The sequence below is a fragment of the Xiphias gladius genome, chromosome 6, assembly GCF_016859285.1.
Source record: "Xiphias gladius isolate SHS-SW01 ecotype Sanya breed wild chromosome 6, ASM1685928v1, whole genome shotgun sequence".
NCBI lineage: Eukaryota > Metazoa > Chordata > Actinopteri > Istiophoriformes > Xiphiidae > Xiphias > Xiphias gladius.
This window is the reverse complement of record NC_053405.1, coordinates 20,638,575-20,665,686: the sequence shown is the minus strand read 5'-3', so window position 1 is coordinate 20,665,686 and position 27,112 is coordinate 20,638,575. Positions and strand designations below refer to the sequence as shown.

General features: G+C 40.6%; 2 protein-coding genes across 2 annotated transcripts in view; both read left to right on the top strand.

Moving 5' to 3' along the window:
- Nucleotides 1–65: 65 nt before the first annotated feature.
- bsg (basigin) lies at nt 66–14,827 on the top strand. Its single transcript, XM_040128382.1, has 8 exons — nt 66–309; nt 7,056–7,224; nt 8,218–8,306; nt 10,748–10,884; nt 11,118–11,394; nt 13,254–13,278; nt 13,373–13,445; nt 13,621–14,827. The coding sequence occupies exons 1-7, from the start codon at nt 246–248 to the stop codon at nt 13,431–13,433; spliced, it is 822 nt and encodes a 273-aa protein (XP_039984316.1). The 5' UTR covers nt 66–245; the 3' UTR covers nt 13,434–13,445; nt 13,621–14,827.
- A 2,268-nt stretch (nt 14,828–17,095) lies between these two features.
- The window catches only part of hcn2b (hyperpolarization activated cyclic nucleotide-gated potassium channel 2b), a 43,442-nt gene continuing 33,425 nt past the window's right edge, over nt 17,096–27,112 (top strand). The window contains exons 1-3 of the mRNA XM_040128381.1: nt 17,096–17,892; nt 19,959–20,382; nt 25,449–25,610. Coding sequence (XP_039984315.1) covers nt 17,120–17,892; nt 19,959–20,382; nt 25,449–25,610 — 1,359 coding nt within the window. The 5' untranslated portion in view covers nt 17,096–17,119. The remainder of the gene's footprint in view (nt 17,893–19,958; nt 20,383–25,448; nt 25,611–27,112) is intronic.

The window sequence follows — 27,112 nt, the reverse complement described above, 5'->3', positions numbered from 1 at the left end:
CAGATGAAGACCGACGTAACTAATTTGACGCGACCCCGCCTCTAAAGTATACGTCATGTGTACGTGCTGATCAGGGCGTGTGCGTTCGGTGCAAGTAGAGGACGGCTAACTACATCGGCTCCAGTGCCGGACATTCAGCTCTTACATCCCTGCTGGAAGAAGGGGAGGAGGAGGAGGAAGAAGAAGATTCAGCCCGCTGTATTTGACATTTCTTCCACGATTTAGTAAATTCTAAATTGTGAGCCATGAAGTTACTGTGGGCTGTCAGTGCCCTTCTGTTGAGCTGTTGGAGAGCCAATGCGTCCACAGGTGAGAATTTGGTGTCAGCCATGTTGGTCGAAGACGTAGACTTTGCCCCGACGACGAACATTCATTGTGTATTCCGACTCCCGTTTTGTTAACGTTGCGACAGATATTTTTTTCGGTGTCGAATACCTTTTTACAGCCGCTGCTAATACAAAACATAAAGGCCTTCATCCAGTGGCAGTAAGACACCGTCACGTACTAACATTAGCTCCATTAGGCGAAGCGTTAATGCTAGCGGCACATTTTGCTAATTTGCAGTCTCAAAAGCTTTTCGGGCCGTTTCGTGGCGGCGTTTAAACGGCATTAACACTGAATGGGATATTTTTGAATAACTTTCGTCTGTAAATGTTCCAGAAAGTGTTGTCGGTATTTGACAAATGTCAGTAAATGTGATCGATCATGTGAGCTCTAACGTTGATCTAGAAATGTGTGGCGGTCCAGTCACGTTTGTTTGTTGTAACCTTTGTACCAACCGCAGTTGCGTAACGTTACGAACGGTTGCTATCCATTAGCAGTAAACGTAAACTCTCGTTTTCATCAAACGAGGCTATTTTTTCCCCCCAAAACCATCGAATTGGTAACCTAATCTTAAGTCTTTGGTGCGTGTTTTACAGACTTTAAGGAACCGGATCCCTGGCTCATAACGCTAGAATTACCAGCTTCACCCACGTAACGATAATTGGTGGCTCGTTCTGATGAAACGGTCATAAATTGTCCGATTCAGTGAGCTAGTTGACCCCATCAGGGTCATGTGTATTAGCTGTCACAACACAGTATGTTGAGCTTCCTGCCAATATTCTGCTGTAGTGCGTTATTAGATGACCCGTCGCTAGCCCTTCTGCTTCCGGTAGGTTTTTTTTGTCGAATCGGGTCGCCACTGACCAAGGCTGCTCGATAAAGAGCTAAATGTTATTGATACATAGCTCTTTGCTTGGTTACAGCGATCATACTCCGTTCAACGATGGGTTGGTCACCGGACATGCGCGTCAGCGTTGCGGAGACAGCTGTTGTGGCTAATAACTGGTAGTTAACACATCTCTTTAGTGAATGTTCAGTGGTAACACCTGAAATGTCCCCAGGCATTAAGTGGATGCAGTATTCATAGGAGTACTTTAATGACTTATTTTTTATTTTATCTTAGGAAAACAAGTGGTGGCAGTTTTTCGGTTATATTATCAAGCTACCTAACAGTTATTGTCTTGACTGGCTGAGAATGAGCACCCGAGTGAGCTTGTCTTAAAATATAATAATAGTCCACGCACACTTTATACAATATTTACACGTAGGTTGCTGATTCAGGATTTTAATGTGTGTTTTTTATGTAAAATGTTGCTAATTTAACGTTAGCAATGTTGAAATTGCTTTAATAAATTTAATTCGTCTACCTTTTTGAGTCTAAACAGTGAAAGAGTCACTCACAGTCTTATAAGTACACTTACAAATACCCAAACCAATTCATTTCCCTTAAGTATTTCATCACCCCAACTCAGTTAAGAGAGAGAGGCAAGTACATGCACTGATATAATACCTTGTGAAATTATGGACTTTTATTCGTAAACCATGGGTAAATTAGGTTAAGTTTAGTTTTGCAGAGGGTTTGTACCAGCAACCAGACTGTTTATGAATGTTACATGGATGAGCACATTAGCCAAACACATATGAGGACCCTTCATGCTACTTGATCTTTTTCCGCTTCGGTAAACCCAGCTCCGGGGTAGATCAGAAGTAAAATTAGATTTCCCTAGAGTTTCAGCTTCTTTTGTAGCTTAACTTTGGCATGAAAAGTAGGTTACGAGGCAGACAGGTAAGTAAGGCTACTTTGTGAGGAAAAAAGCAGGGAAAGCCATTTTTCCCCACATATGTTAAGTACTTGATCTTTTTCCCAATTTGGTAAAAGGTGTTGAATACAGACTGATTTTGCTATTGACCATCATTTTGAGACTCAAGCTGCTTAACCTGCTCTCACTTCAATTATCCTCTTATGATAAAAACCTGCAGTGACAGTCCTTTTTTTGTTTTTTGGGTGTGTGAGTTGATATCCTTCCAACAGTGGTGACAGTTCTGTGCTGGGTCACCACAGCTGAATTTTTACTACTACTTGATTAGTGCACTCCACAAATACGGACAAGAAGACTTAAAACTTGAGGTCACATCAAATATATTTATATTGGCTGAAAGTGACAAGTATTTGCCCTCTCATCAGAGGTTAGTTATTTCCAAACATTGAGCTTGACTGAAAAATGCAGGACTGATATGAAAGCTTGAAATGGCCTCTTTAAACAATGCGTCCATTTCCCAGTGTTTCACTTCTTTGATCATGTTGGAACCACCTGCATCCATCTTCTATTGGAAAGGCCATTTTCATTGTACTACTTTTTCCTGTTCAGCATGAACATTTCAAAATACTTTGTTATAGGAGTGTTGAAAATGGCCTGAAGTTTTAGTCTTCGCATATCCTCTCTCCTTTCGAAAGGCTGATTAAATTCTTATCGTAGTTGTTAATTTTCAACCAGCGTGTTGAATGAAAAATGCAAACAAGCCTTTTAATGAAGAAGATAAAGCATGTATACACACGGTATGGGTTTATTTGCTCCTCTCTACTTTTTTGTGCTTAACGCTATCTCTGAATTCCATAAAATATTTAAGCTTTTTTTTTTTTTTTCCTGTATGCTAAAATTATTGATTTTTCAGGCTGTTGCAGGCTATTTAGCCTGTTGTTTACTGTACAGTAAAGCGTAGCATACTGGCGATGACATTTGTTCTTTTAAAAGGGCTGTGAACACATGGAGGGATTCTCTTGTTATAGAGCAGAGTGTTACAGGGTTACAGTAAATTGCACTGTCAAGATTCATGTGGTTTACATCTAATCACAGTGTGGACCGGGGCCCAGACTATATTTAATTTTGAACTTTCATACAGCATGTGCTATGAAGGTGACCTTGGTAATGGTGGGATAGCCACTGTAAGCTAGAAACGTTACTTGATATACATGTAGTAACTGAGGTTCTTGTTGACAAGTTCACAATTCTGTTTTGTTTTGTCTTGATTTAATTAGAAGTGTTTTTTTTAAATTGATCATCCCGAACACAAAATTAAGTATATCTTAATGAAGGGAATTTAGAAAAAGGGTGTGCATTTTTTTATTTATTAATTAAATTTATTTTTTTGAGGTAAAAAACGTTTCTGAGAGGAGGGGAACATCCTCGCGGTGCTCTGGCCTGTGGTGTGAGAATGTTATTCTTCCTTGGAGCCACCTAAATCAATAATGCCAGCCACCACTGAGTGGCCAGACAAATCCACTCTGCCTGCTATGAATGCAGAGAACTGCAATACTGGGAAGGCACCGAATATCTAAAGAAGTGAAGCCATCGGAAAAGTTACATTGTATGATGTACAAGACAGGCAGTGGTTTGTGAGCATTAAATCGTAGCCAGAAAATAAGTTTCCTGAAACAGCCACACTAAAGCAGGATTTGACAGCCTAATCAAAATCACCAGCATGTCAGAGGATATTCTTATCATCTTTCCATAAGTTCATCTTTCCAGACTGTTTTAGCTTTTTCATATTTCATTCAAAAGAAATACACGTATTCCCTTCCTAAATCTGCTTGGTACAGTCAGTTGTGCAAAACTTAAAATACAAGTGTTTTTGATGTTATTCCCCATATGAATGCATTGATCGCTGATGCTCATTGGAGAGTGACCGTGGTGACCTCAGTGTACATTGACGTCATATACATGGCCTCCATTAAATCATTAGCATGAATGTCCTGAAAAATAGGTGCAAGTGACGTGTTCGACTAACTTAACGCACTAACCGCTGTTTGGTGACACTAGGTAAAGCAGAGAGAAGCCTATATGCCCATGCTTGGTGCATGTCCTAAGACTTTCATGGATTTTTAATTTAATTTTATTATGTGAAATGTTTTTCATTTCAAATACATCTGCTTTTCATGTTCTGTTTCATTCATTCCACATTGTTTTGATTTCATGGGAATGCTCTTATATGCTTTTAATTTTCTGATGTTTTTGTTTTTTTTGTTTTTGTTGTGGTTGTTGTTTTGCTATAGCTGCCTTTTAGGGATGTCTCAAAAGTCTTAATAGTCTTGGCACTTATTGAGTAAGTGCCAATACTAAGTAAGCCTTTGCACGGAACAAACATTCATAAAGAGCCACTGTATGAATGGGGTGGAAAGAATATTAGAAATGCCTCCAAGTTTAACACATACAATTCAACTGCAACACAAACTACAGCTTCCAAGATGATCGTCACAGAGTCATCACCTTCCTTCAATTAAAAACTAAACATTATAACCTTCATGAAGGTAGGGTTTATTGCGGGGCCAGAGTAAAATTGTATGAGCTAGAGGTCCATAATAAATTGGAACCTGAGTGTATGTCTTATCACTGCACTCTGAAATAGACTTGGGTCATCCCTAATAACATTTCATGTTCCATTTCTTATTTTTGGTTTATAGGTCAGGGTACCAGAAACGATCAAAACATTTCTCAAAGTAATTGGCTGAAAATGTTGCTCTGATGTGCACCTTTTCTATGTGCTTACTTTCATATTTTCATTTCATTTGTTTTTTATTAACTTTGTTTCTTTTTCTTTCTCTTTCCTGTTTGCTTGTCTTTCTACCATTGCTGCCTTTTATCACCAATCCATGAAATCACTTGGCTTGCTTTAAACCCACCACATTCAAAATTTCTTAAAATCTCTGACTGCTGGGCTGACTGTAAATGGTGCTCAGCGGGGTTTATCAAGTCTCCTCTGTCTCAGATGAAGCTGATCAATGACAGTGCAGAACTGCATTGCGAGGTGATAGGGAACCCCATCCCTGAGGTGCAGTGGTGGTTTGTAGAGGGTCAAGAGCCTAATGAAACCTTCACCCAGCTCTTTGACGGGGCACGGGATGACCGTGTACAAATAAATGCCACATATATAGCACATGCCACTAGCACCATTCACCTTACTAGCCTCACCTTTGACGACTCAGGCACATATGAGTGCCGCGCTTCCAACGACCCTGACCGCAATGAACTGAAGAAGACGCCAAAAATCAAGTGGATCCGCTCGCAGGCAAACATTATTGTGATTGAAAGTGAGTGGCAGAGGAAGCATGAGGAGATGCCGGTCAAAGTAGTTTGGCTGTTTTATCCTCATTAGTGACGTCCTGGACATTCAGCTCCTGTTACGCTCAACTCCCATGCTTCCCGGTCCAATTCCCTTTCCGTCCTGCTTCACCCAGTATACACTCTCCTTCTCCTCTCCTCAGAAGCTCCAAAGTTGTCCTGCAGTAGAGTATAATCCTGGTCTGAAAGCGTGGCTGGGCTGCCCCCTAATCCTTTATTCCCTGACACAGAACATGTCTTCAATCTGATGCCTTTTTTTGCCTTGTTCCAAGGCTTAGGTACCATTATGATAGGTTTAGGTGTATATAATACTGGTCATAAGGTTGTAAATTTGCAAATGGCTCCTGCAGGAAAGTGTGCGCGTGCGTGTGTGTGTGTGTGTGTGTGTGTGTGTGTGTGTGTGTGTGTGTTTTTAAAAAAAATTAAAATTAAAAAAAAAAAAAATATATATATATATATATATATATCTCTCTCTCATTTAAAGAAAAACAAAAAAGGGTTGTCAGATTACTTGATTAGTATTTCTTCTTGCTAGATGTTCATTTTGCTACCATTTTCAATAATTGATACTAACACTGGCAATACCCCTTTTGTTTATGCTTGTAGACCATTCCTGTGTCTTATAGCCTACTGAACTGTAGGCACAGAAGATGGCAACTAAATATTACGGTTAGATTTTCAGACATGGGGCATCTTTCTGCCTTTTGGTCCAGTATTATTATTATCATTTTGGAAGAATTACCGATTGAAGCAAACATTTCATTATTACAATTTATCGTGATTGACGGTGAAAAAGCCAACAATTTGTCAACCCCCCACTTGTTGCTTCTTCTGCACGTGTTATTAAAGAGTCTTTTTCCCTATGACCTTTTGTAGATTACTGTATCTATTAGCTTCCAGTACAACTCCTATACTTCCCTGCATTCTAGTGTCTGGAAAAAGATCTCCCCATTCTGGGGAGATCTTTCCACCTGTCTTGGAAAGTGCTGTGCAGTAGTACAGAGCATGTAGTTGTGTCACACTGATTTCTTTGTTTAATTTGTGAGAACAGATTTGTTTTACTTCTCAAATTTTGATGAAAAATCCAAAGGACATAGTTGATAATTAATCTTTCCGCTTGACAATTCAACACTCAACAATTGCCTCAACAAAAAAAAATGACATGTTGTATCCCAACCCATATTTACAACCTGGTGACAGTAGGAAGGATAACTGAAAAACCATTAAATGCAGGGATTTCATAGTTGACCTCTTCCACCCTTCTTACATTTTATTTCTTTCTTTGCTCATCAGTGAGTGTGAGCATAGGACATAGGGCTATCATGTACATGGTATGTCCATGACTATAGAAACACTAATTTCTTTGAAAACAACTGTTGAGTGTCATAAGATAAAATGGAAATTGGACTGTAGCTAAAAAATTATTCCCCCAGTGATGATGATACATTTCACTACAATACCTTGAGATAAGTAATTCCGTATAAGCCTCTTAAAACACGAATTGGTTGATGTCTAAACCTTCAAAAATGTTGTTTTAATGCCAATAATCTGAATTCTTTTTAATTTAGAAAAGAATGATTAATTGTTTATTTTTCCCCTTCTGTTTATCTTAAGCCCCAAACATCATTACCGAACCTTCTGAGGTCAGCAACCAGACTTCTGCAGTCCTGAGCTGCAACTTGACAGAGTCTAGCTTCCACAGCAAGGGATCTCAATGGTTACACAATGGAAAACTCATTGACGAATCCAAGTCCATTGAGTTCACTTCATACACATCTCTCCGGTAAGTAGCTGCATCCACCCGAGTGTGTCATGTGGGCACATTTGCCCTGCAGTTACTATGGCACAATAAAGGCACTCATACTCCGATAGTAATATATATGTCATTTTTTTGTGTGTGTGTGTCCATCTGTCCCACTCCCACTATCTGGTAAAGTAGAGGAATTAACTGTGATGTTTTAGTTCTGAGTGAATGAACTTTACAAGAAAATGACAATCCCAGTTGGCTTTAGTACTTCTAGATGTCTTATGGACTGAATTATGGACAGAACAACAGAAGAAGAAATTTAACCATTCCTCACCCTAGAAGAGAGCTATCTTTGCTTTACATGACTTGCGCTAGCCTTTATTATTTCCCTTCTTTTGTCCTTTACTTTGATTCCTATGTTGTCCATTTCTATCTCTGTTACCACAGTATATTGCTATCTCTATCCTCTGATGGTCTCTCCCTTGCGCTTTTTCCTTTTGCTTGCCTGTCATCCCTCCCCCTCTTACTTTCCTCCCTTCCTCCCTGGCTGCCTCCATCAGCAGCAGAGCTAGGGGCGCCATTCAGGGATTCACTGCTCTTGATTAGCAGAGAGATGGATGGTGCAGACTTGCAGCTTTGCTAGTAGTCTTGGCAGCAGGGATAAGCGCCCTTAGCAGTGTGCTCACTTGCCCTGACCTTAATTCCCCATTGGAGAGAGCAGGCAGGACTCTACAGGACAGCAGCACCAAACAAAAGTGCAATTGTGATTACTAGGGGAAATTTGAACTATTTGTTGCATGGACAAGAAGCTTTATTTTAAACCCCCCAGCTCTTGAGCATGAACAAGGTTCTATTGTGGGTTTTCTACTTAAGTGGAAAACTAATCACGGTCAATGAAGTGTCCTCAGCAGACTTGGTTACAATACCTGCCAGATGCTAGGTCTCTAGATCTGCATAGAAAAATATACATTATTCTATTTTTGAGTGTGGGATGGGTTTCTCAGATTCTGAATTCTTTTCTTTGCATAGCTTGGATAAGATCACCCACACTTCTGGTGGGAAGTATGAATGTGTTTTCCTGACTGAGCCAGAAGTGAAGCAGACAATTGAAGTCAAAAGTAAGTTCGGTCATTTCAAAGTTCATGTCCATGTCTACATTGGATTTTTACCTAACATGGTTGCAATTTTAATGTTTTTGAATAGTTACAGAATAGGAACTAGTGTATATAAAGTATATAATTTAGGTTATTTCTAAGTTTAGGCAGCCATTTTCCAGGAAGCATCATATGATATCATGTGTTTTTATTACCAGTAAGTCCTGATAATATTTAAGGTGATGCTTTGGCTATCCTGGTGGTCTGATCCATGATCTGGGTGTGCACATTTGTTAACAACATCAAGGATTATTTATCCATAAACTATTGTCAGTGAACTCCTGATTTACATGGAATACGTTTCATTTGTCGTACACTTGGGGCTAGATTAAGCAACCTGACTGAAAAACTGAAGGACCAGTTTGCATAAAAATATTTTGATTTAAAATTGTGGTTAGTGAAGAGAGTGACGACTATTTCTGTAAGATACTTAAGGGATATGAGCTCTGATCTCATCAAATGTTTTTTAATTTCTGTTCTGATTTGCGCTTTATGGAAAACGATTCTGAGTCAAAGTGAGATAATCAGGGTCTCGCATGCACAAATGGCAGATAAAGGAATAATCACAGGTGTGACAGTTTGATAATGAATTTAAGTTAAAGTTTAACATCATAGGAATGTTTAAAAAGTAAAAAACTGGGAATTTGTCATGGAAGTCAATATAACAAACAACATTTACACATGTAGCTCCTGGTTTTGTTCATTCACTTTTTCATTCAACCTTGATGTAATCCTTGGGAATACATTGACAGTAACCCTCATTTTCAATGATGCCAAGATTACATTAGGCAGTAAACAAAACAGTAAAACAATAGATACTTAATAAATATAATAAAACACAATAAAATAAGTAGATATAATAAAAAGACAGAAAATACAGACAAGACTCAAATAAAATCAGATTAAAACAGTTGCAAGTAGGCATAATAAAACATGAAGATACAGACGAAGTAATAAAATTAGTTAATTAGTTACTTTTTCAAGCTGAAGCAGGATGGATTGTGTTCATGGTTTTAAATTGCCGATAAGATATTAGTGAATTAATTTTTAGTTTGTTGAAGGTTTTTTCTAGAGGTTGGGGCATTAAAACAAAAGGCTGATTTTTCCAAATTCAGACTGTACCCGGGGAACTTGAGAGAGTTTGATAAATTCCAGAGTTCCAATCAAGCTACACTGCAATATAAGGTGGTAGCTTTCCAACAAGGGCCTTTATAAATATACAGAAACAAATTATCGTTTTGCCTCTCGGCCAGAGAAGACCAAGCAACCTTATCTTAGAGGACACAATTATGAATACCATAGCTAGCTCCAGTAATAAATCTGAGGGCAGAATGATGGACTGTGTCTAGGGGTTTGAGAGTGGAGGGTGCAGCATTTCTATAAATTATCTCCATAATCTAATACAGACAGGAAAGCTGCTTCTGCAATCATTTTTCTGTTAAACATAGGGAAGCACGTTCTGTTTCTGTAGAAGTAGCACTTTTTTTTTTTTTTTTTTTTTTTGGCACAGTTTGCTGACCAGGTTGTCTCGTTAATGTAATATGTAAATTTCTCATTGAGGCAAATGGCGAGATAGTTATATTTAGTGACTCTCTCAATGTTACATCCATTTGTAGTGGATATATGCAAACTAGTATAATCAATATTTTTGAGTAGTGAACAGCATGGATTTTGTTTTATTTACATTAAGTACCAGTTGAAGACCGGTAAGAGCTTCGGGAAGAACATTAAAGGAGGTTCTCAATGGCGAGTTGTACAGAGTCAGCAATACAATACACAACAGTGTCATCTGCATAAGGATGGATATTGTTAATATAAATAGTGAAGAGAACTCGACCCAAAATTGATCCTTGTAACACACCCTTTGTTACTGGTAAAAACTCAGACTGGGTGATTACCAACTTTGCACATTGAAGCCTCCCAAACAGATCATTTCGAAACCACAAGCCTTTCCATCCAGACCAATACTATGTAATCTTTTTAAAAGAAGGGATGATCATCTGTATCAAATGCTTTTGATAGGCTCACAAAAAGGGCAGCGTAGTATTTGTTATTGTCTAGAGCAGATGATATTATTTGTGACCAATGTAATAGTTGAAATGTTGTTGTGATTAGCTCTAAATCCAGATTGATGCGGTCTTAATACAGAATGACTTGAAAGAAATTACTTGAGTGAGGTAGTAGCTTACCAAAGATTCCAGGATTTTTGCGAAGCAGGGTAATTTTGATGTTGGAAGGTAGTTATTTAAATAACCTATATCACCCCCTTTTTATGTAATTGAATTATGTTTCAAATTCTTAGGTGAAGGTGCCTCTTGCTCTGAGATAAAAGATCAAGGTTTTTTTTGTTTAATTCACAAACTTTCATATTCTAATTTGAATATGTGTTTCTGTCCTTGCTCTAGCACTTCCCCATGTTTTGGCCTACAAGCACTCTGAGCATGGCAATGAGAAGGACAAAGGTGTGATGGCCTGTGTGAGCCATGGCTATCCACTGCCCACTGACTGGACTTGGGCCAAAGTGGTAGATGGTGTCCAAACGGTATGTGTCTCTCGAGCTTGCCATTTTGATTATCTTAAAATTTTTTAGAATATTTTTTTCTATGCCAGAAAAAACATGAACCTAAACATTTCAATCGCTCTTAATATTGTGACGGTTTGTTTGTTGCAAATGATGCATGTCGGGTACTCCAATTTTAAAATGAAATAATGCAGAATGGTTACATCTGTCATTTTATTTGTCTAACAAACTTGTTGCTTATACACAACCCTCAGCCTATCATCAATGGCACTAATGACAAATATGAGATCAAGAGCACCCCTAACAAGACCACTCTGACCGTTAATGACCTGAGCATCCAAAATGACATTGGAGATTACATCTGCTATGGAACCAATGAACTTGGCAAAATCAGCGACAAGATCCACCTGCGCGTCCGTAGCCGTTTGGCTGCTCTCTGGCCCTTCCTTGGCATTGTGGCCGAGGTCATCATCCTGGTGACCATCATCTTCATCTATGAGAAGAGAAGAAAGCCTGATGAGGTCAACGACGGTACGTACGCCATGTTGCCTACACCACCACGTATTAGATCAACTGTTAGGCTGTGTTCAGACCGACCTCCGCACTGTGTGATTAAAATACTGCCTTCTCATTCTTTTCAATGAGACCACTGCGTTTGCACAATGACGTTGCCAGTAGTGCTATTTGCCAATAACGCTGTATTATTATTACTGTTACTTTTCTTTTATTACAGTGTTGTTGTTTTTTCTGAATAGCCACCTCGAGCTGAAAATTATATTTATCAACTGGCCACAATTGTTGGTAAATTACAAAAGTTAGTGACCATTTTGCTATTTTACCGATCACAGGTTTTAGTAGGAAAAAAATACCCTCACACCATGAATAGCTAGCTACCAAAGTGGCTTTGAAAATACCCACCAGAAAGTAAACACATATACATTTTTAAGGTGTATATGGCCACTTCTCAACTTGCACTCAACTTTTTGTGGGCTAGTCTTGTCCTCTGGCATAATGTGTGGCTAAAAGAATGTAAAGAAGCCTGTTTTAAACCATTTAACTTCTAAAAGGATACAAACACATTAAACTGTGGACCTAGTTTATTGAACTGTGAGTTCAGAAGATTAAGTGCCCTCCAGTAGCAAGTTGGAGACTATTAAGGCTGAGCATTGGTCTTTAGGTGAAGATGTAGGGAATGTAGTTGCATGGATTCAATATGAACCCTTATTGTCTTTGGTTTTGATATTATTTACGTTTTAAGAATTAAAATCAGCAATTAGCTTTTGCCCCTGTATAAACAATCTGTGATAGAAACTATTATTTTTATTATTTACATTTTTACTTCTCTGTTCGCTGCTGATTTTGCATTTTGGTAAGTGAAACAAAACTGCATGTCGGACTGAAGTGGTTGGGCTGAGATGACCACGTGGAAAAAACTATGGGGAGCCTGAATGAACTGCTTTCGTAGTCACCACTTCTAAGAGGAATGTGCTCAAAGATTTGGTCACTCTTTCACTGGCCCTGCAATCTGAATTAAGGGAAAACTTCAAGTATTTTCTCACCACTTAATTTCTTGATCCTTTTAAAATCATGTGTTTGAGCCAATGAAAGAGTCAAATGACACCCTCAAACTAGTGTAATGGTTTGACATGGAATTGGATAGGTTTAAAAGTGAGAGGTTTCAGCGTTCTGTCTGCATGCCTTCTGCATCTTGTACTTTATGCATGATAAATGACAGGCAACCCTCTTCTCAAGAGCAGTATACCATTTACCATTTGTCTCATTCACCATTGATCCACAGAGATAGGTTACTTTGCCTTACCTTGTGAATACGTGCTCTTGCTCTGGTGTTCAGACATCCACTATATATGCCAGGTTGTGTGTTAGCTCTGCCAGTTTAAAGATCTTTACTGTTTTTATATCAACATGGCCACTGCAGTGTTCCTTTGGTGTCCTTTGCTTGTATTGCATGAGCCTCTGTGATGCTAAGAGTTGCCTCTGGACAGTGTACAAAAATGTTCATGAATGGCAGTTTTCAAGTGATACTGCAGATGTACTAAAGAAACATACAGTAGTCCATTAAGGGAAATTTAGTGATGTCTTTTTTTTGTAGAACAAAAAACAATGATTGTGTGCTTGATAAATGATCTTCTAAGGGTTTTGTTGTATCATTCATTGTCAGAAACACAACAGGTGGGCATGCCTCGGTTTGTGTTTAGTCGGATTTGATCATAACCTCATTGGACTCATGTTGCCGAGGATGTTACGTTATAACATTTGCTTCCATCATCTGTGGAAAAGGGGGCATGTTTTACTCACACCAGTCACAGACATGAAACCTGCTATCAACTGACTCTTGTTTTTGTTTGCCTTCCTTCATTGATCATTTCTAGATGATGACTCAGGATCTGCTCCACTGTAAGTACTGTCAGCAGCTTAGTACCTTGATTGTCACTTTGGATGTTGTCTTTTGTTACAGAACTCATATTTGCTCTATTGTGTGATTTTTCAGGAAGAGCAATTCCACTGCAAACCACAAAGACAAGAATGTGAGGCAAAGGAATTCTAACTAGAAGCTGAAATAGGTGCGTATGTAAGACGGGGTAACTATCCATTCATGAGTTGTTGTAGGAAAAAACTATAAAAAACAAAGTCAAATTTTATTTCCATATAGTTGCATCCTGCATGTGAAAATAACACAAGGTTTTTATCTAAGGTAAAAGCATTGTACTTCACTGATGCCCCTTTTTTCCTTCCTAGACGGACGGGCAGATGGCAGTCCAGGATTCAGCTGTTGTCTGGCACATTATACTGTGCACCCTGCAATTTTAAGTACCTTTTTGTGCTTGGGCGTTAATGTTTTAAGAAAATGACTTCCTGTTGTTTTGTTTTCTTCTATATTCTTCTCCATATTGTGCAGCCAGAGAACATAGTGTGAAATAATTTCTGCTTGAGGCCCTGGGGCAAATATTGCATGAGTTTAAGTGCTGTTCTAGCAAAGTGCGTGTTTGTTGTAAAATCATTAATGTTCACGTGAGGAATGCTTAGTTTGTGGTTATTTTCTGTTCTTGCTAATGCTTCCGACACTGACCTCACAGTTGTCAGTCTTTGCTTTTATATTCTCTAATTAGGAATGGTGACTTGTAAAGCAACACAGGTTCAGTTTAGAGGATCTGAAACATTTTTTGATCCTGATACATCACTGCCATTCTTATAGCAATGACTGGAGTGCGTTTGAATTCACGCGTTTGATCTGTCTGTACACCACCACAAACCTCCCTTAGCAGAGTTGCAAACTTCGCCTTAACAAGCACCATTTCTTTTTTGTCTTTTTTTGCATTTTGTTGCCTGTAACAAGATTTAAATGTGACACTTATAATTAAATGCAGAAATTACTAAAATTCTATGTTTGCTAGGTTTTGTTGCCATAAGAAATTAGTTTAGTAGGAAAGCTTTTGTCCTTTTAAATCATGCTTATATTTCATTTTAATATTCACGTATTTTAAATTGAAGTTTCAGTCATCTTTTTTTTTTTTTTTTTTTTTTTTTTTGGTTGCTGTTGTCACATCCACAGTGAAAATCTATTAAGGACCAAGTGCAAGAGATGTAACTTCTGTTGACGTAAATACTACGTGTTGATGTTTAAAACGGCAGATAAACATTAAGATGGTTTTTGTTTTTTTTTTGTTTGTTTGTTTTTTTCTTTTTCACTTCATGTGATCTGAATAAAAAAAATCATCTTCGGTGCAATCATTCGACCGTAGCCTCTGTTCCCTTCACTGTGTAGATGATTCAGAAGCCATATGTACCATTTAACCTGAGTAGTATTGTGATTGGATGTTACCATTTCAGAGTTGCACAAATAAAAAGACCTAGCCAGAATTGTGTAAATTGTTGTACCTTCCAGATACGTGGAACACCATCCGCTGTACAACTTGCACAAACTGAATAAAGGTATTTGATTTTACATGTCTGCTTACTTGCTCAACTTATACTCAAATGAAAGGGTGACTTATCAGGGAATACATCTTACAAAAACACAGGTAATACAAATAAGACAAAAGAGGCCCTTTGTAAAAATGTTCTGAGAAGAAAATTAAAGGTGCGTTGACTTTGTAAGCCCGACATCCAAGTGCCTGCTACCATATGTCTGTAGCTGACAGTGACTGGACTGAGGATCTGAGGCTTGGAACATTAACAGTAGCTTTATTTCCATAGACTACTGCATACCCAACACAGTCGTACAAAGAGTTCAGGTTGTGTTTGCTGTTTCCCGATCCATACTTTATTGAAATGTTTACCGATATTTTTAAAGGATAGCTTCACAGCTTTTCAAGTCTGTCTTGAAACTGGTTTCGCTTGCTGTAATCATTTCTCCTGTCAGTGTTTTTCATCAAAATATCCCTTATTAGTGTGCTTCCAATGCAGGCGATAGGGGGCAAAAGCCGCAGTAGTTTGCTAGAAAAAGTTAGCTTAAGTTAATATTGGGTTCAGCATTTCGAGTTAGATGAGTCAAGTGGTTGACTTCCAAAGATACAGTCTCAGTACAAAATTCCCCCTTTTGTGTTTTCCCAGACAGTGTTTCCTTGTTGGGCAGTAGTTGAGGAATAGAAACACAAAATGGCAATTTCATACGAAAAAGACAAACATTAGTAGAGTTCCACTTGATTTAGTTAACTCGAACTGCTGAAGCTGCTAATTTTATCCTCAGATTAACTTGAGAATTGTGATTTTACACAGAAGTTGGACTGCGGACTTTGTCACCATCACCTCCATTGGAAGTGCATTAGGAAGGGAGCTTGTTTGAACAGGAGGAATGATTACAGCAAGCAAAAACTGTATACAGTGTACATATGTGCACCTCACTACTGTTTCACAATAGACTAAAAAAATGAAAACTGTACTTTAAGCATACAAACCCAATCACTCCCTGCAAGCTTTAGTTTTTAGAATGTGATACTCCTCTGCAGCTACCTTTTCACGTTAATGTACACACTGCAGCCCTATACAAAAAAAACATGCTCAATCTCCTTTTAGGAAAACAAAATTTACAGTTAATTCAGACAAGACTTTAAATGTTCTACCAAAACTGTCCTAAGCCATGCTTTTCCATCAGGATTTATTGAGGAGAAAGCATGGACTGTGTCTCCCTTTTTATCAGTAGTACCGTGGGTATGTCTGATTATCTTAGTGTGAAACAGATTTATCTTGGTTTTTAAAAGCCTAAATGATTGCCCCACTGGAATGTTCTTCAGCCAAATGTAAAGCTGCAGCAGAATATTGAGTCTCTCTAAAAAAAAAAAGAAAAAAGAAAAGAAAAGAAGTTGTGCAATGCATGACTATGAACCATGGTAAAAACTTCAATCAGGCCTGCAGAACGACACGGTGGATGCATCTCTTAGGGAGCTGGTGCAGGCAGCAGGCTCTGCGGTTAGACGGGGGGGGCCTCAGAGAGTGCAGTGCGTCGATTTCTCCACAAGGTGGAGCCTTTGAACCAAGAGAGGGAGCCCCGGCCACTACAGCCTTCGTGGAGCGAGACGCTGTTGATAGAGGCTCGCAGTCCAGTAAAGAAAGCCTACGTGGAGTAGTACACTAGTTATCGATCACCTGGCCATGGCAGCACGGATCATTGGCCGATGAGCCCTTCGGATCCAGTTATCTGAGATCAGGGGCCCAGTGGAGGGCAAAAGCTGGTGAACTCGGCGGTTTCTCGTGACCTTCATTTGTAACCTTTGCCCTGACGTTCCTTGTTCCTATGCGGTGAGTTTATTTATGTAATTGATAATATATGGATGTGTTTATTTATGAGCTGATCAGAGTTTTCTCTCTATTTGCACTATAAGGCCGGGTGTGTCCTGGTTTGACAAAGCCGCTTTCTTTTGTTCAGATATTTTCTTCTGATATAAGCTACCTGTAGACCCAGGGTAATGCTGTCGTCTTTCTTTCTCTCTCTCTCTTTCTCACACACACAATAACAGCAGCCAGGTTGCAGCCATAGCAACGCCACCGGTGCGCTGTTATCCTAAAGTGCGGTGAACGCAAAACCAGAGGGCTGCTGCTGCTGCTTTGAACTCCACGCTCCCTCCTCCTCCTCCGCCGCCGCCCAGTGCCGCCGGGTTCAAGGTGCGGGAGTGTCCGTCCGTCTGTCTCCGTCTGCCGCTAATCGGCGAGGAGGAGCCCACATTCCGGCAGCCCCGACCACCCCCAAGTACCCAGCTCGACCGGATGCGAGGATCATGGGAGCAGCGGCGGAACCGAGATGAAGAAATTTACGCCAGGAGGCGGAGCCGCGTCCGCGGCGCGCAAAAACTCCAACAACAATGAGCTCTGGCTCTTGCAAGCCGAGGACTCCGCACCTCTCAGTGCCAGTGGCAGCACATCCTCCGCTCTGCTGCGCCAGAGGGATGCCGCTGGCGGCCGACACGGCTCAGAGTCAGACCGCGGGAGTGGAGGGGACACAGTCTCACAGGTAGGCGTGATAGGAGAGGGAGCCATCGGCATGATATGCAACAAAAACGGAGACTGTAGAAGGGACCCGACCAGTTCAGGGAGCCTCTCCTCTCTCATCTCCAGGCAGGAGAAGCAGGCAGATGGAGTCGTAGCAGCAGCAGCAGCAGCAGCAGCAGAAGAAGACGGCCAGGGGCAGGCTGCGAGCATGGACGGCTCTGTTACTTCACCGGGGTCCCTGACACGGGGGCCGGGGGCCGAGGTCAAGACGGCGGCAGCGATGGAGAAGAAGGACCCCAGAGTTTCCTTCTCCAGCGCCCCAACTAGCAAAGGACAGACACTGAGTCAACAGTCGAGAAATTCTGTCACCTTCACCAAAGCTGAGGACGGCTCGCAGATAGCGCCGGATGATGGAGACTCCAGGGGGAACCAGACGTACATGCAGCGGCAGTTTAGTTCCATGCTCCAGCCCGGAGTTAACAAGTTCTCCCTGCGCATGTTTGGCAGCCAGAAGGCGGTGGAAAAGGAGCAAGAGCGCGTAAAGTCAGCGGGTAATTGGATTATCCACCCATACAGCGACTTCAGGTATGGGTCCAACGGAGACTGAGTGAGGTCCGCATGGACGATAAAGAGCATACGGTGTCCGCGTGACTCTCTTGAGACAGTAGTAACACGTTGGTTCCCCTTCTCGATATCAAACAACTTTATACGAGGAAGTACGAAGCCTTATAATGGCAGGTAGAATATTGTCCATTGATTGTGCCTTAGCAATAGACAGCAGGCTATGCTTATTAATACACCCCACCCCCGGAAGGATAAACGCAGTGGTACGAATGAATACATATCAAATTTAAAACAAATGCGCCTATTCATATATATTATTGCTGTGCTTAAATAATTGATGCCAAAGAGGTTACACTTGTCCAAATAGGAGCAAATGCTCCTGATCTCAGCCATGCATAAAAAGGATGGCGCGTGTCGCCACAGTTCAGGAAGATAATGATTAATATTCCACATTTTTTTAAGGGGGTGTGTTTCTCTCAGAAATACTGTTTTCAACGTCGAGGCTGAGTTGCACGCCATCGGGTTAAACTAGTCCAGTTGGGTCTCCGGAAAAAAAAAAAAAAAAAATCTTGCTTACATTGGCAAAAAAAAAAAAAAGAAAAAGAAAAAAGTGTATTTGTAACAAGCAAGTGTCCTCAGAAAAGGCTTCCTTTACCGACCTGCGCCTTAAGGCTGAACTTGACTCGTCAGGGTGAAAAAGTTGCGTGTGAACATTTGTTTCAGCACCGAGGACAGCTCCTCCAATTCTCTCATGCCTAAGACAGGACTGGTCCGAGGCCAGACCCCAACCCCAGCTTTGCTATCAAAATATTTTAACACATAACACATAACACACTGGCGATTTTTTTTTTTTTTTTTTGTGCCCGGTAACTGTTAAAGCTTAACGATAGGACGTTCATGACTCAGCAACGCACTTCGGTCAGTTCCTCCCTTTGCTTTGTGGTCTCCCACCTCTCTTCCAGCTGATCGGACAGCAGTGGAACTTAGGCTCTCCGAACAAGAACGTCAAAAGCAAGCAGGGCTGCAGATAATGATTATTTTTTATTATCGATTAGTCTGCCAGTAACTGTCTTGATTATTGGATTAACAGTTCGGCTCCTAAAATGTCAGTGAATAGTGAAAGTTCAGATTTTCCACAGTCACAGTCTCATAAAGCCAAATGCGACGTCTTCGCATGTCGTGTTTTGTCTGACCAGAAGTCTAAAACCTAAAGATTTTCTGTTTACCATCACCTAAGATAAGAGCAGCAAGTCCTCACATTTGGAAATGATCGAACTGGAGGGTGTTTGGCATTTTTGCTCTGAAAAAACAGAACAATGATCAGAACAGAGCTACTGATCAATTCTGTCGATCAACCAATCGACTAATCGTCTCAGCTCTAAAAACATAGGTGTCACTCTTATAAATCAGTGCTTACAATTCTAAATCACAGGTCAGTTGTGTGGCACGATTGGCTATTGCGCAACACCTGTTTTAGACAAATAAATGTCACAGGGACTAAACACTGGATATGGGTGACGGAGCGTAAAACTGTGGCTGTGATCACTGCTCAGAGCTGCTCATCCGTGGCTAATGTTCTTTGATTTGAAATGAACTCGGCAAGCCAGCTTGTCTTTCCCGTAATGTTCTTGTCTCTCTGCTTGTCCTTGGTTTGACCTTGTCCTTAGTCAGATGATATAGGTTGTCTCACCGGGAGGCGATACAGGCACCTCATAAAACATCAGCCATTGCTCACCGTGGTTGAGGGGCGGCGCTGTTTTCCAAGCCTGTGTGGCCCTTGAGAGTGCATTGCTTCACGATACAGAAGAAGCTAGAAATACTGTACCACTGGTCATAAATCAAGTGCCATCAGTGTTTTTGGTGGCATGTGATATGCACAGCACAGAGCAACACTGTGAGTGTCTAGACATCCGTTTTTCAGTTTTAGACGTGGTTCATAGACGCTGAAACTGGCTCAGAACATGCACTTCACTGTGTAACTATCGTGTTATTTCACCCTTTGGTTTCAGAGTGTGTTTGGCATCTGACTTCTTATAGTCTTCCTCTCTGTTTCTAACCACCCTGTCCCCACTGCTTCACCCGGTCAGGTTCTACTGGGACTTCACCATGCTGATGTTCATGGTGGGCAACCTGATCATCATCCCTGTGGGCATCACCTTCTTTAAAGACGAGACCACCACACCCTGGATCATCTTCAACGTGGTCTCCGACACCTTCTTCCTCATGGACCTGGTGCTCAACTTCAGGACGGGTATCGTGTTTGAGGACAACACCGAGATCATCCTGGACCCCAAGAAGATTAAGACGAAGTACCTGAAGAGCTGGTTTGTGGTGGACTTTGTCTCCTCCATACCTGTGGATTATATCTTTCTCATCGTGGAGAAAGGGATTGACTCAGAGGTGTACAAGACGGCCCGGGCGCTCCGCATTGTCCGCTTCACTAAGATCCTCAGTCTGCTGCGCCTGCTGAGGCTGTCCAGACTCATCCGTTACATCCACCAGTGGGAGGAGGTAGGCTGAGTTTCAACATTTATGATACAATCACAAGGAAAGAAGGAGGGTTTGGGGTTTACTTTACTGTGACCATTAAAGGGAGGAACAGTTAGGTTGGATAATTACTGATGACTTTATCCTGATGGTCACAGCTAGATCGGGTACGAAACAAGCGTATGGGCCTAGCACACATTTTAATGAATAAGAGGAAATCCTATTAGTGCTGTACTATGAGAAACACAGACTACACACGTGAAGCACAATGGACACCTCTGTCTTAGGCTGTGCGCCGTGTTTGTGAAGCGGTAATTGTTGCACTAATCTAAGCCGTCTGCACAGCTGTCCACACTGAACACACTGAACATAAACAGACATTTTGGGCCACACTGCATCAAATTTGATTTTTCAAGACCTGTCATAAATGTTTTTTATATTTAGCGGCTGAAAAATAATTTTCTAACTGTAACACGCACTAAAATTTGAGACCATAATAACCATCAATAAAAACAGAAACACAGAAATACACAGAAACTATTAAGACTTTGAAAAATGATCACTATTTTAAACATTTTTATGCTGCAATTTATATTAGAATTTTTACCTTTGAATGAATGACTAAATGAGAATATATTAATCTGTTTACATCATTTCTGCCTCCAATCACATCTTTCTCCATTCTTTTAGCTGAAGTGCAGTGAAAAGGGTTTTAGTTTCTTACTGAAATCTCACAAAGTAACTAATTTTACTGCGCAAAGCAATAAAACAATAATGACACCGAAAATGAAACGAACAGTTTTTGTCTCTTCCCGTTGCTTTTTTTTGTTATGAAAATAAATAGAGCTGGTTATTTTTAAACTTGCAAATGTTGATATGGGCATAAGCTTCAAAAACCTAGCATTTTGAGGCCATATAAGATACTGTCTGTTGCCCTTGCTCACGATATTCCTGCCATTTCTTCAACATTTACTTTTACATCATGATGGCTCACTCTTATGTGAAGGAATGTGCAGATCATAACAAAGTGTTCACACAGGAGTATGTTTATTATGAATCCTGCTGATGAATTTTCGGGTCTAACAAAAGGCTCATCATCACCACTTCTACCTTCAGAGCTGTACTGATGATCACTGACGTTTCAGTGTAGAAGTAAGCCGCAGGTTTGGATATTATGGCAAAGTATTGCCCCACCACTTTGAATTGTGTTGGCTTATAAAAAAGGAAAGGAACTAGTCTTACTGTGCTCTCATTAATAATAACACCATACTGGATTCCAGGACAGTGGTTTATGTCAGAAAACAAGTTATTCTGTTGGTATATCTAAACAGTCCTCCTCTGTGTAATTACTTCCTGACACAGAAAAAAGTAAGGTTTTAACACGTTGTACAGCAATTTGCTTTATAGCTGGATAACAGCTCATCCTAAACCAGTGTACTGACGCAGCTAAGAATTCATGAAAAAGTTAATTTGTGCTTATCAGTGGGAAACTGAAAAGGGATTTCCCAGGCAATGAACACAACCACCTGGGATGCTAATTGTCTTCTTTTTTTTTTTTTCTCATTAGGAGAGCTACCTTTTCCACATTGCTTTAATGTGGCATTTCGACAAATAATTGCATCAAACAGTTTTAAATGGATTCTGACAGAGTGGCTAATGCAAGAACACAAGCTTCACTGATTACATTACACATCAGGGAATAATGTTTATTTATAGATAGATGCATTATCATCTATCATATACCTCTATTCTGCTACATTAACACAATTAACCCCCGGTCTACTCTGTCTGTGTGTGCTTTTTTGTCTGTATATAAACTAAGGATCCCTATTTAGCCTAACCAAGCATCTATGAATCAAATGTGTGTGCTCCCTCACTCTGAAAATAACCACCGCTCTTCTGATTACAGAGTGGTAATTTGAGCTCGATGAGAACCCTAATTACTGACTCAAACACACACAACTGAATGCTCCTTTGCCTCCACAGAGCACTTGCCCTGATCAGCTTAGATGAGCTGAGCTCTGCTCTGCTCAGCTCGATCCAGACGTGGCTGGCTGTGGTTTCCCACTTCCCGGCTCAGCTTGGCTCGGCTCAGCTTAGCTCAGCTCACTGCATCTTAGAGTTGTGATGATTTCACTGTTTAGCCAGGCTGTAGGCCAACCGACTGGAGAATAATGGACAACAACCTGGCTCAAAATGATGCTGAGTAACAGTACTGGTGTGAGTGTGTGTTTTTTTTGCGGCCGACACAACAGCGGAGATAAGCGCTGTCGGGAATAACCAGAGCAATTTCCTGAGGAAGGAAGCATGTATCAAGGCTCTCCACCTGCTGGCATACCTTTTTCATGAGGTAGACAATGACGGTGAATGGGTGGGAGTGTATGCATGAGGGTGGAGATTTGTGGTTTCTGTAAAAATTCCATCAAGTTCACTACTTTTCTTTAAATGTCTTCATCTGAATCGTCTGGATCAAATCTCAGCAGCAGACAGAGGCAGAAAGTATTTTATCTGTGTATTTCAGGCTGTGAGTCGTGGTCACAGTATTGTGCCTTGACCCAGATTGTGCTCTGACAGTGACACATGGCCAGGTGCTGTTCTGGTGTCGGGGGGAACATTAGTCCTGGAGCCTCATTAATCATGATGGGAATGCTTCCTAATCACAGGGCAGGGCCTCACAGTGTGTTTCCCTTTGTCCTTTTCCAAATTAGCGAAGGCCGTTAGCCATTACAGGAGATACAGTACTCAGAAAACCTTAAGAACGTAGTGTCTTTGCCATTCTCGACATATAATTGAAAAGGATGTAATCCACCAAGTAGAAACAAAAACCCAATGCTGAAGATATGCAGATATTCTAAATGTGGAGCATAATGAGGAGATGTTTAATGCAGAGACAGCTAAGACACGTAATGCTAAAGTTGTTTCATATACCTGATATGCAAATTACACATTGGATAAAGTCACAGAAATTCATGGGATTTGGTAAACCTGTCATTGTAGGCCCAGACCTACATGAGCAACAATCATCTACATTAGCGAGAGGAGTATAATATTAGTTTTTGCCAGGCGCAATGGAGTAAGACGTTACAGTGTTTGGCCTTCATGTGTTGGCACTGTAACTAACAAGAGACATTTGCACCCCGGGGTTTAGTAGGAGAGCGGGTTTTGACAAGTGAGCTGCGGGTTGATAGCAGCGAGGCCTCTGAGGTGACGGGATGAGTCGCCAAAACCACCCGACCAGTATGCTCCCAAACTGTGAAATCACAACAGAGGCAGCTCTTTCACGTCTCCAGACACGCGCACACACACACACACACACACACACACACACGCAGTATCTGGCCTACTTCAGATGTAGGACGATTTCACTTGTCTCAAGTGAGAAATAAGGCTTTGTTTTGGATATAAGAAACCATCAAATTGGTGCATAAAACAGGGCTTTCCAATATGCATAAATATATGTACTATTTGCAGACATGCACACAGTATCCGACCCACTTCCCTTGTACGACTATTCTCCTGTCCCAAGTGGCGATATATGCTTTTGATTTAGCAAAGCATCCATTTGGTTCAGCTAATAAGGCAAGGATTTCACACCAATGCACACACATGCATGTAAAACTACCCACACACACACACACACACACACACACACACACACACACACACACACACACACACACACAAGTTGGTAACAAGGCCTGGCCAATAGCCAACAAAGCCACAGTGAGTGGTGTTTACAAGGTGGTGACAACAATACCAGCTCCACACAAATGAGCCTCCTTACCTGAGGCGGATAATGCTAAGAAACAGCAGAGAGGGGCCGGCCTGGGCTGCTGATCAAAGCTTCATCAGTGCCTGATGAGGTTTTATCATGACTGAATACAGACCACAGACTCTGTTCTTGTTCATTTTTCCCACCTGGTTATAATTTAGAACCTCAGCCGGACACATTATTTGACTCTGACGGAGGAGGAATGACATGTATCACATCTAACAAAAAGCTTGGGAAACCCAACTAGTGTTTCACCACAACTCAAACACTAGTTTTATTGAGTTTTTTATCCCTGTAGCTCATCCTCCCAGGCTGCCGCTTTACTTAGAGCTGCACTAATCATATTTATGTACAGCATTAACCATAGGTTGAATATTCTCGCTTATTCCACTGCTCCCAAGTGGAAAAAAAAACAGTTAATACTGATTCAAAATGGGATGCTAGCCAAACTATCTGCTTCAGATAACAGTGAAGAATAATTATGCAATGTCGTTGTATTTGTTAGCTAGTAGTTAGTGAGATGTTAAGGAATGAAATCTCACTTTGATTGGTTTAAGGAATTTAAATCTGAAATAACTGATTTTTTGTTGGTCACTTGGGGGAGCAGAAACAAGTTGTTAACACAACATTAACATGTTATCACCTTTAAGTGGATATGGTGAACTTGTTAGCAAACAGTTGCTAATTTACACTTCCAGCAGTTACAGGGCAACAGTATCATTCATGATGCCAAATTCACTCACTTTTACATATGTTTTCTACCAACTACTGAGGCTAATATTTGGCTCTTTAGCTGCTAAATGCTTCATTATGTTCACTAGCTAGCCGCTAACAGGTAGTGTAATGTGGGTTTTTAGAGCTTTCTGCTGAAAACAGCTGCCTGCTACAGCCCCAAATGACACTATGAGAGCAGTGAGAGTGAACCAGTAAACAGTAAATTCGCAGGTATGACAGCTTAACAATGACCTGAAAGTCTGTTTAAAGCTCCGTGGAGGGTCTATCAATGCAAGCGACAACTTTCACACTGTCATTTGATACATTGTTTTTTATAAAAACATTGATTATAGCCACTTTAAAAGCTATATCTACTGAAAATTCCCTTGATGAAAGACATACAGAAAAGGTCACTGTTTAAAATTCTGTCCTGAGTAACACAATATTCTGGATGTAGACCTACTATTTGTGAAAACAGATTCAGTGTTTATTTGAATTCAGTCTGAATCCACTGATTTGCCATTCTCTCCACACATCTGTCCCTGCCTCTTCTCCTCTCCACGTCTGTAATTCCCTGTCTGCCCATCTCCTCTCCTCCTGACAGATCTTCCACATGACCTATGACCTGGCCAGTGCTGTGATGCGAATATTCAACCTGATTGGTATGATGCTGCTGCTCTGTCACTGGGACGGCTGTCTCCAGTTCCTTGTTCCCATGCTACAGGACTTTCCATCTGACTGCTGGGTCTCCCTCAACAAGATGGTGGTAAGCAAAATGCTCAGCGTGTTTTTGTGTTTGTATAAATGTGTGTTTGCAGACGTACTCGTAAGTCACACAATCACATGAACATACTGCATGTATGCCAAGGTGTTCGACAGAACAATGAATGCAAAACCAGAGCATAAAACATATCCAGCATGGAGCCCAAATATGTGTTATCTGTGGGCAGATGGGGAACTTGGGATTTATATAAATGAGAGTCTGCAAACATACATGCACAGACACACACACAAGACTGGCTTCAATTAAACCCTCTCTAGTTAAACCCAGGAGACATGCCAGTGTACAAAAAGCAGGAGTGAAGGATGAAAAGGGAGCCTCTTTTGACTCGGTTCATACAGCACGTCATGTGGTTTGTTCTTTAGCCATTCTCTTTGTTTACCTCTCGTTTATTTCTCCAGATGTCCTTCCTTCCTCCGAGCTGGCAGGTAGCTTCTGGCCATCTGCTGATAGAAAGACCATTAGGAGAGGTTTTCTCCCAAATTATTGTTGGCACGAAAGGAAAATTCTCCGCAGATCAAGTGATGGCAACATTCAAGCTGCATGAAAAACAATTATCTAACCAGATAATTAATGAATAATCAGTATTAAAAGCATGTTCATTTTGGACTTGCAACCTTTAATGACCAACAAGGATTTTGCAAAACAAGAGCGTTGTTTGCTCAGTTAACCTCTTGAATCCTAATACTTCACATTATATTATAAATATCACATGTGCACTAAGTTTCCAGTTTATAGGTACACCTAGCTCATTAATAACCGTAGACTAAATATGAGAAACATATCAATTAATACAGCTCAACAGGATCACAAACTAAAGCCTCCAAAATGACCAAAAGTTGACCCAGTACCTCTCACACATTATAACCTTCATGAAGGTGGGATTTCTTGCAGCACTGTTGTATGAGACTGAATCAGTTTTACCCTGGTGTCCCTAATAAACCCACAACTGGGTGTCCATTCTTTATCCGCTTGTTACAGCACTATGTTGAAGATGTACGATATTCATAATATAGGAAATATTCCAAACTCAAGATACATGTTATGGCTGCAACATTATATCAGATGAAGAATATCTAGAGGCTTTGCATTATAGACAAGTTTGCCCAAAACTGCGTAGAATTTCAAAATTAAGTTCTGTGGGGCAAACACAAAGATCCTTACTGGGATGCAGAGGGTTGTGCCTCAACACCCCTGCTGTGGTCTGCTTTTGAATTAGGACCTTTCCCTAAAAATGGACAAGGACTGGTGCCAACAGTATGTTCACATCATTTCATATTAATGGAATAATCTGAAATTACTGGCTGTTTTATAAACCATTGACTACCTGAGGGACATTCATTGAAAATTTTGAACCCTACTGAGGAAACACACAAAAATCCTGAGGAACATCAGGTAACATTTTTCCCTCTTTGGGTATTTATCATTTCAGACTTAACCATTTCCTTCGTGTCTGACTCTACGTTCTGTATTGGAGATAACAGAGT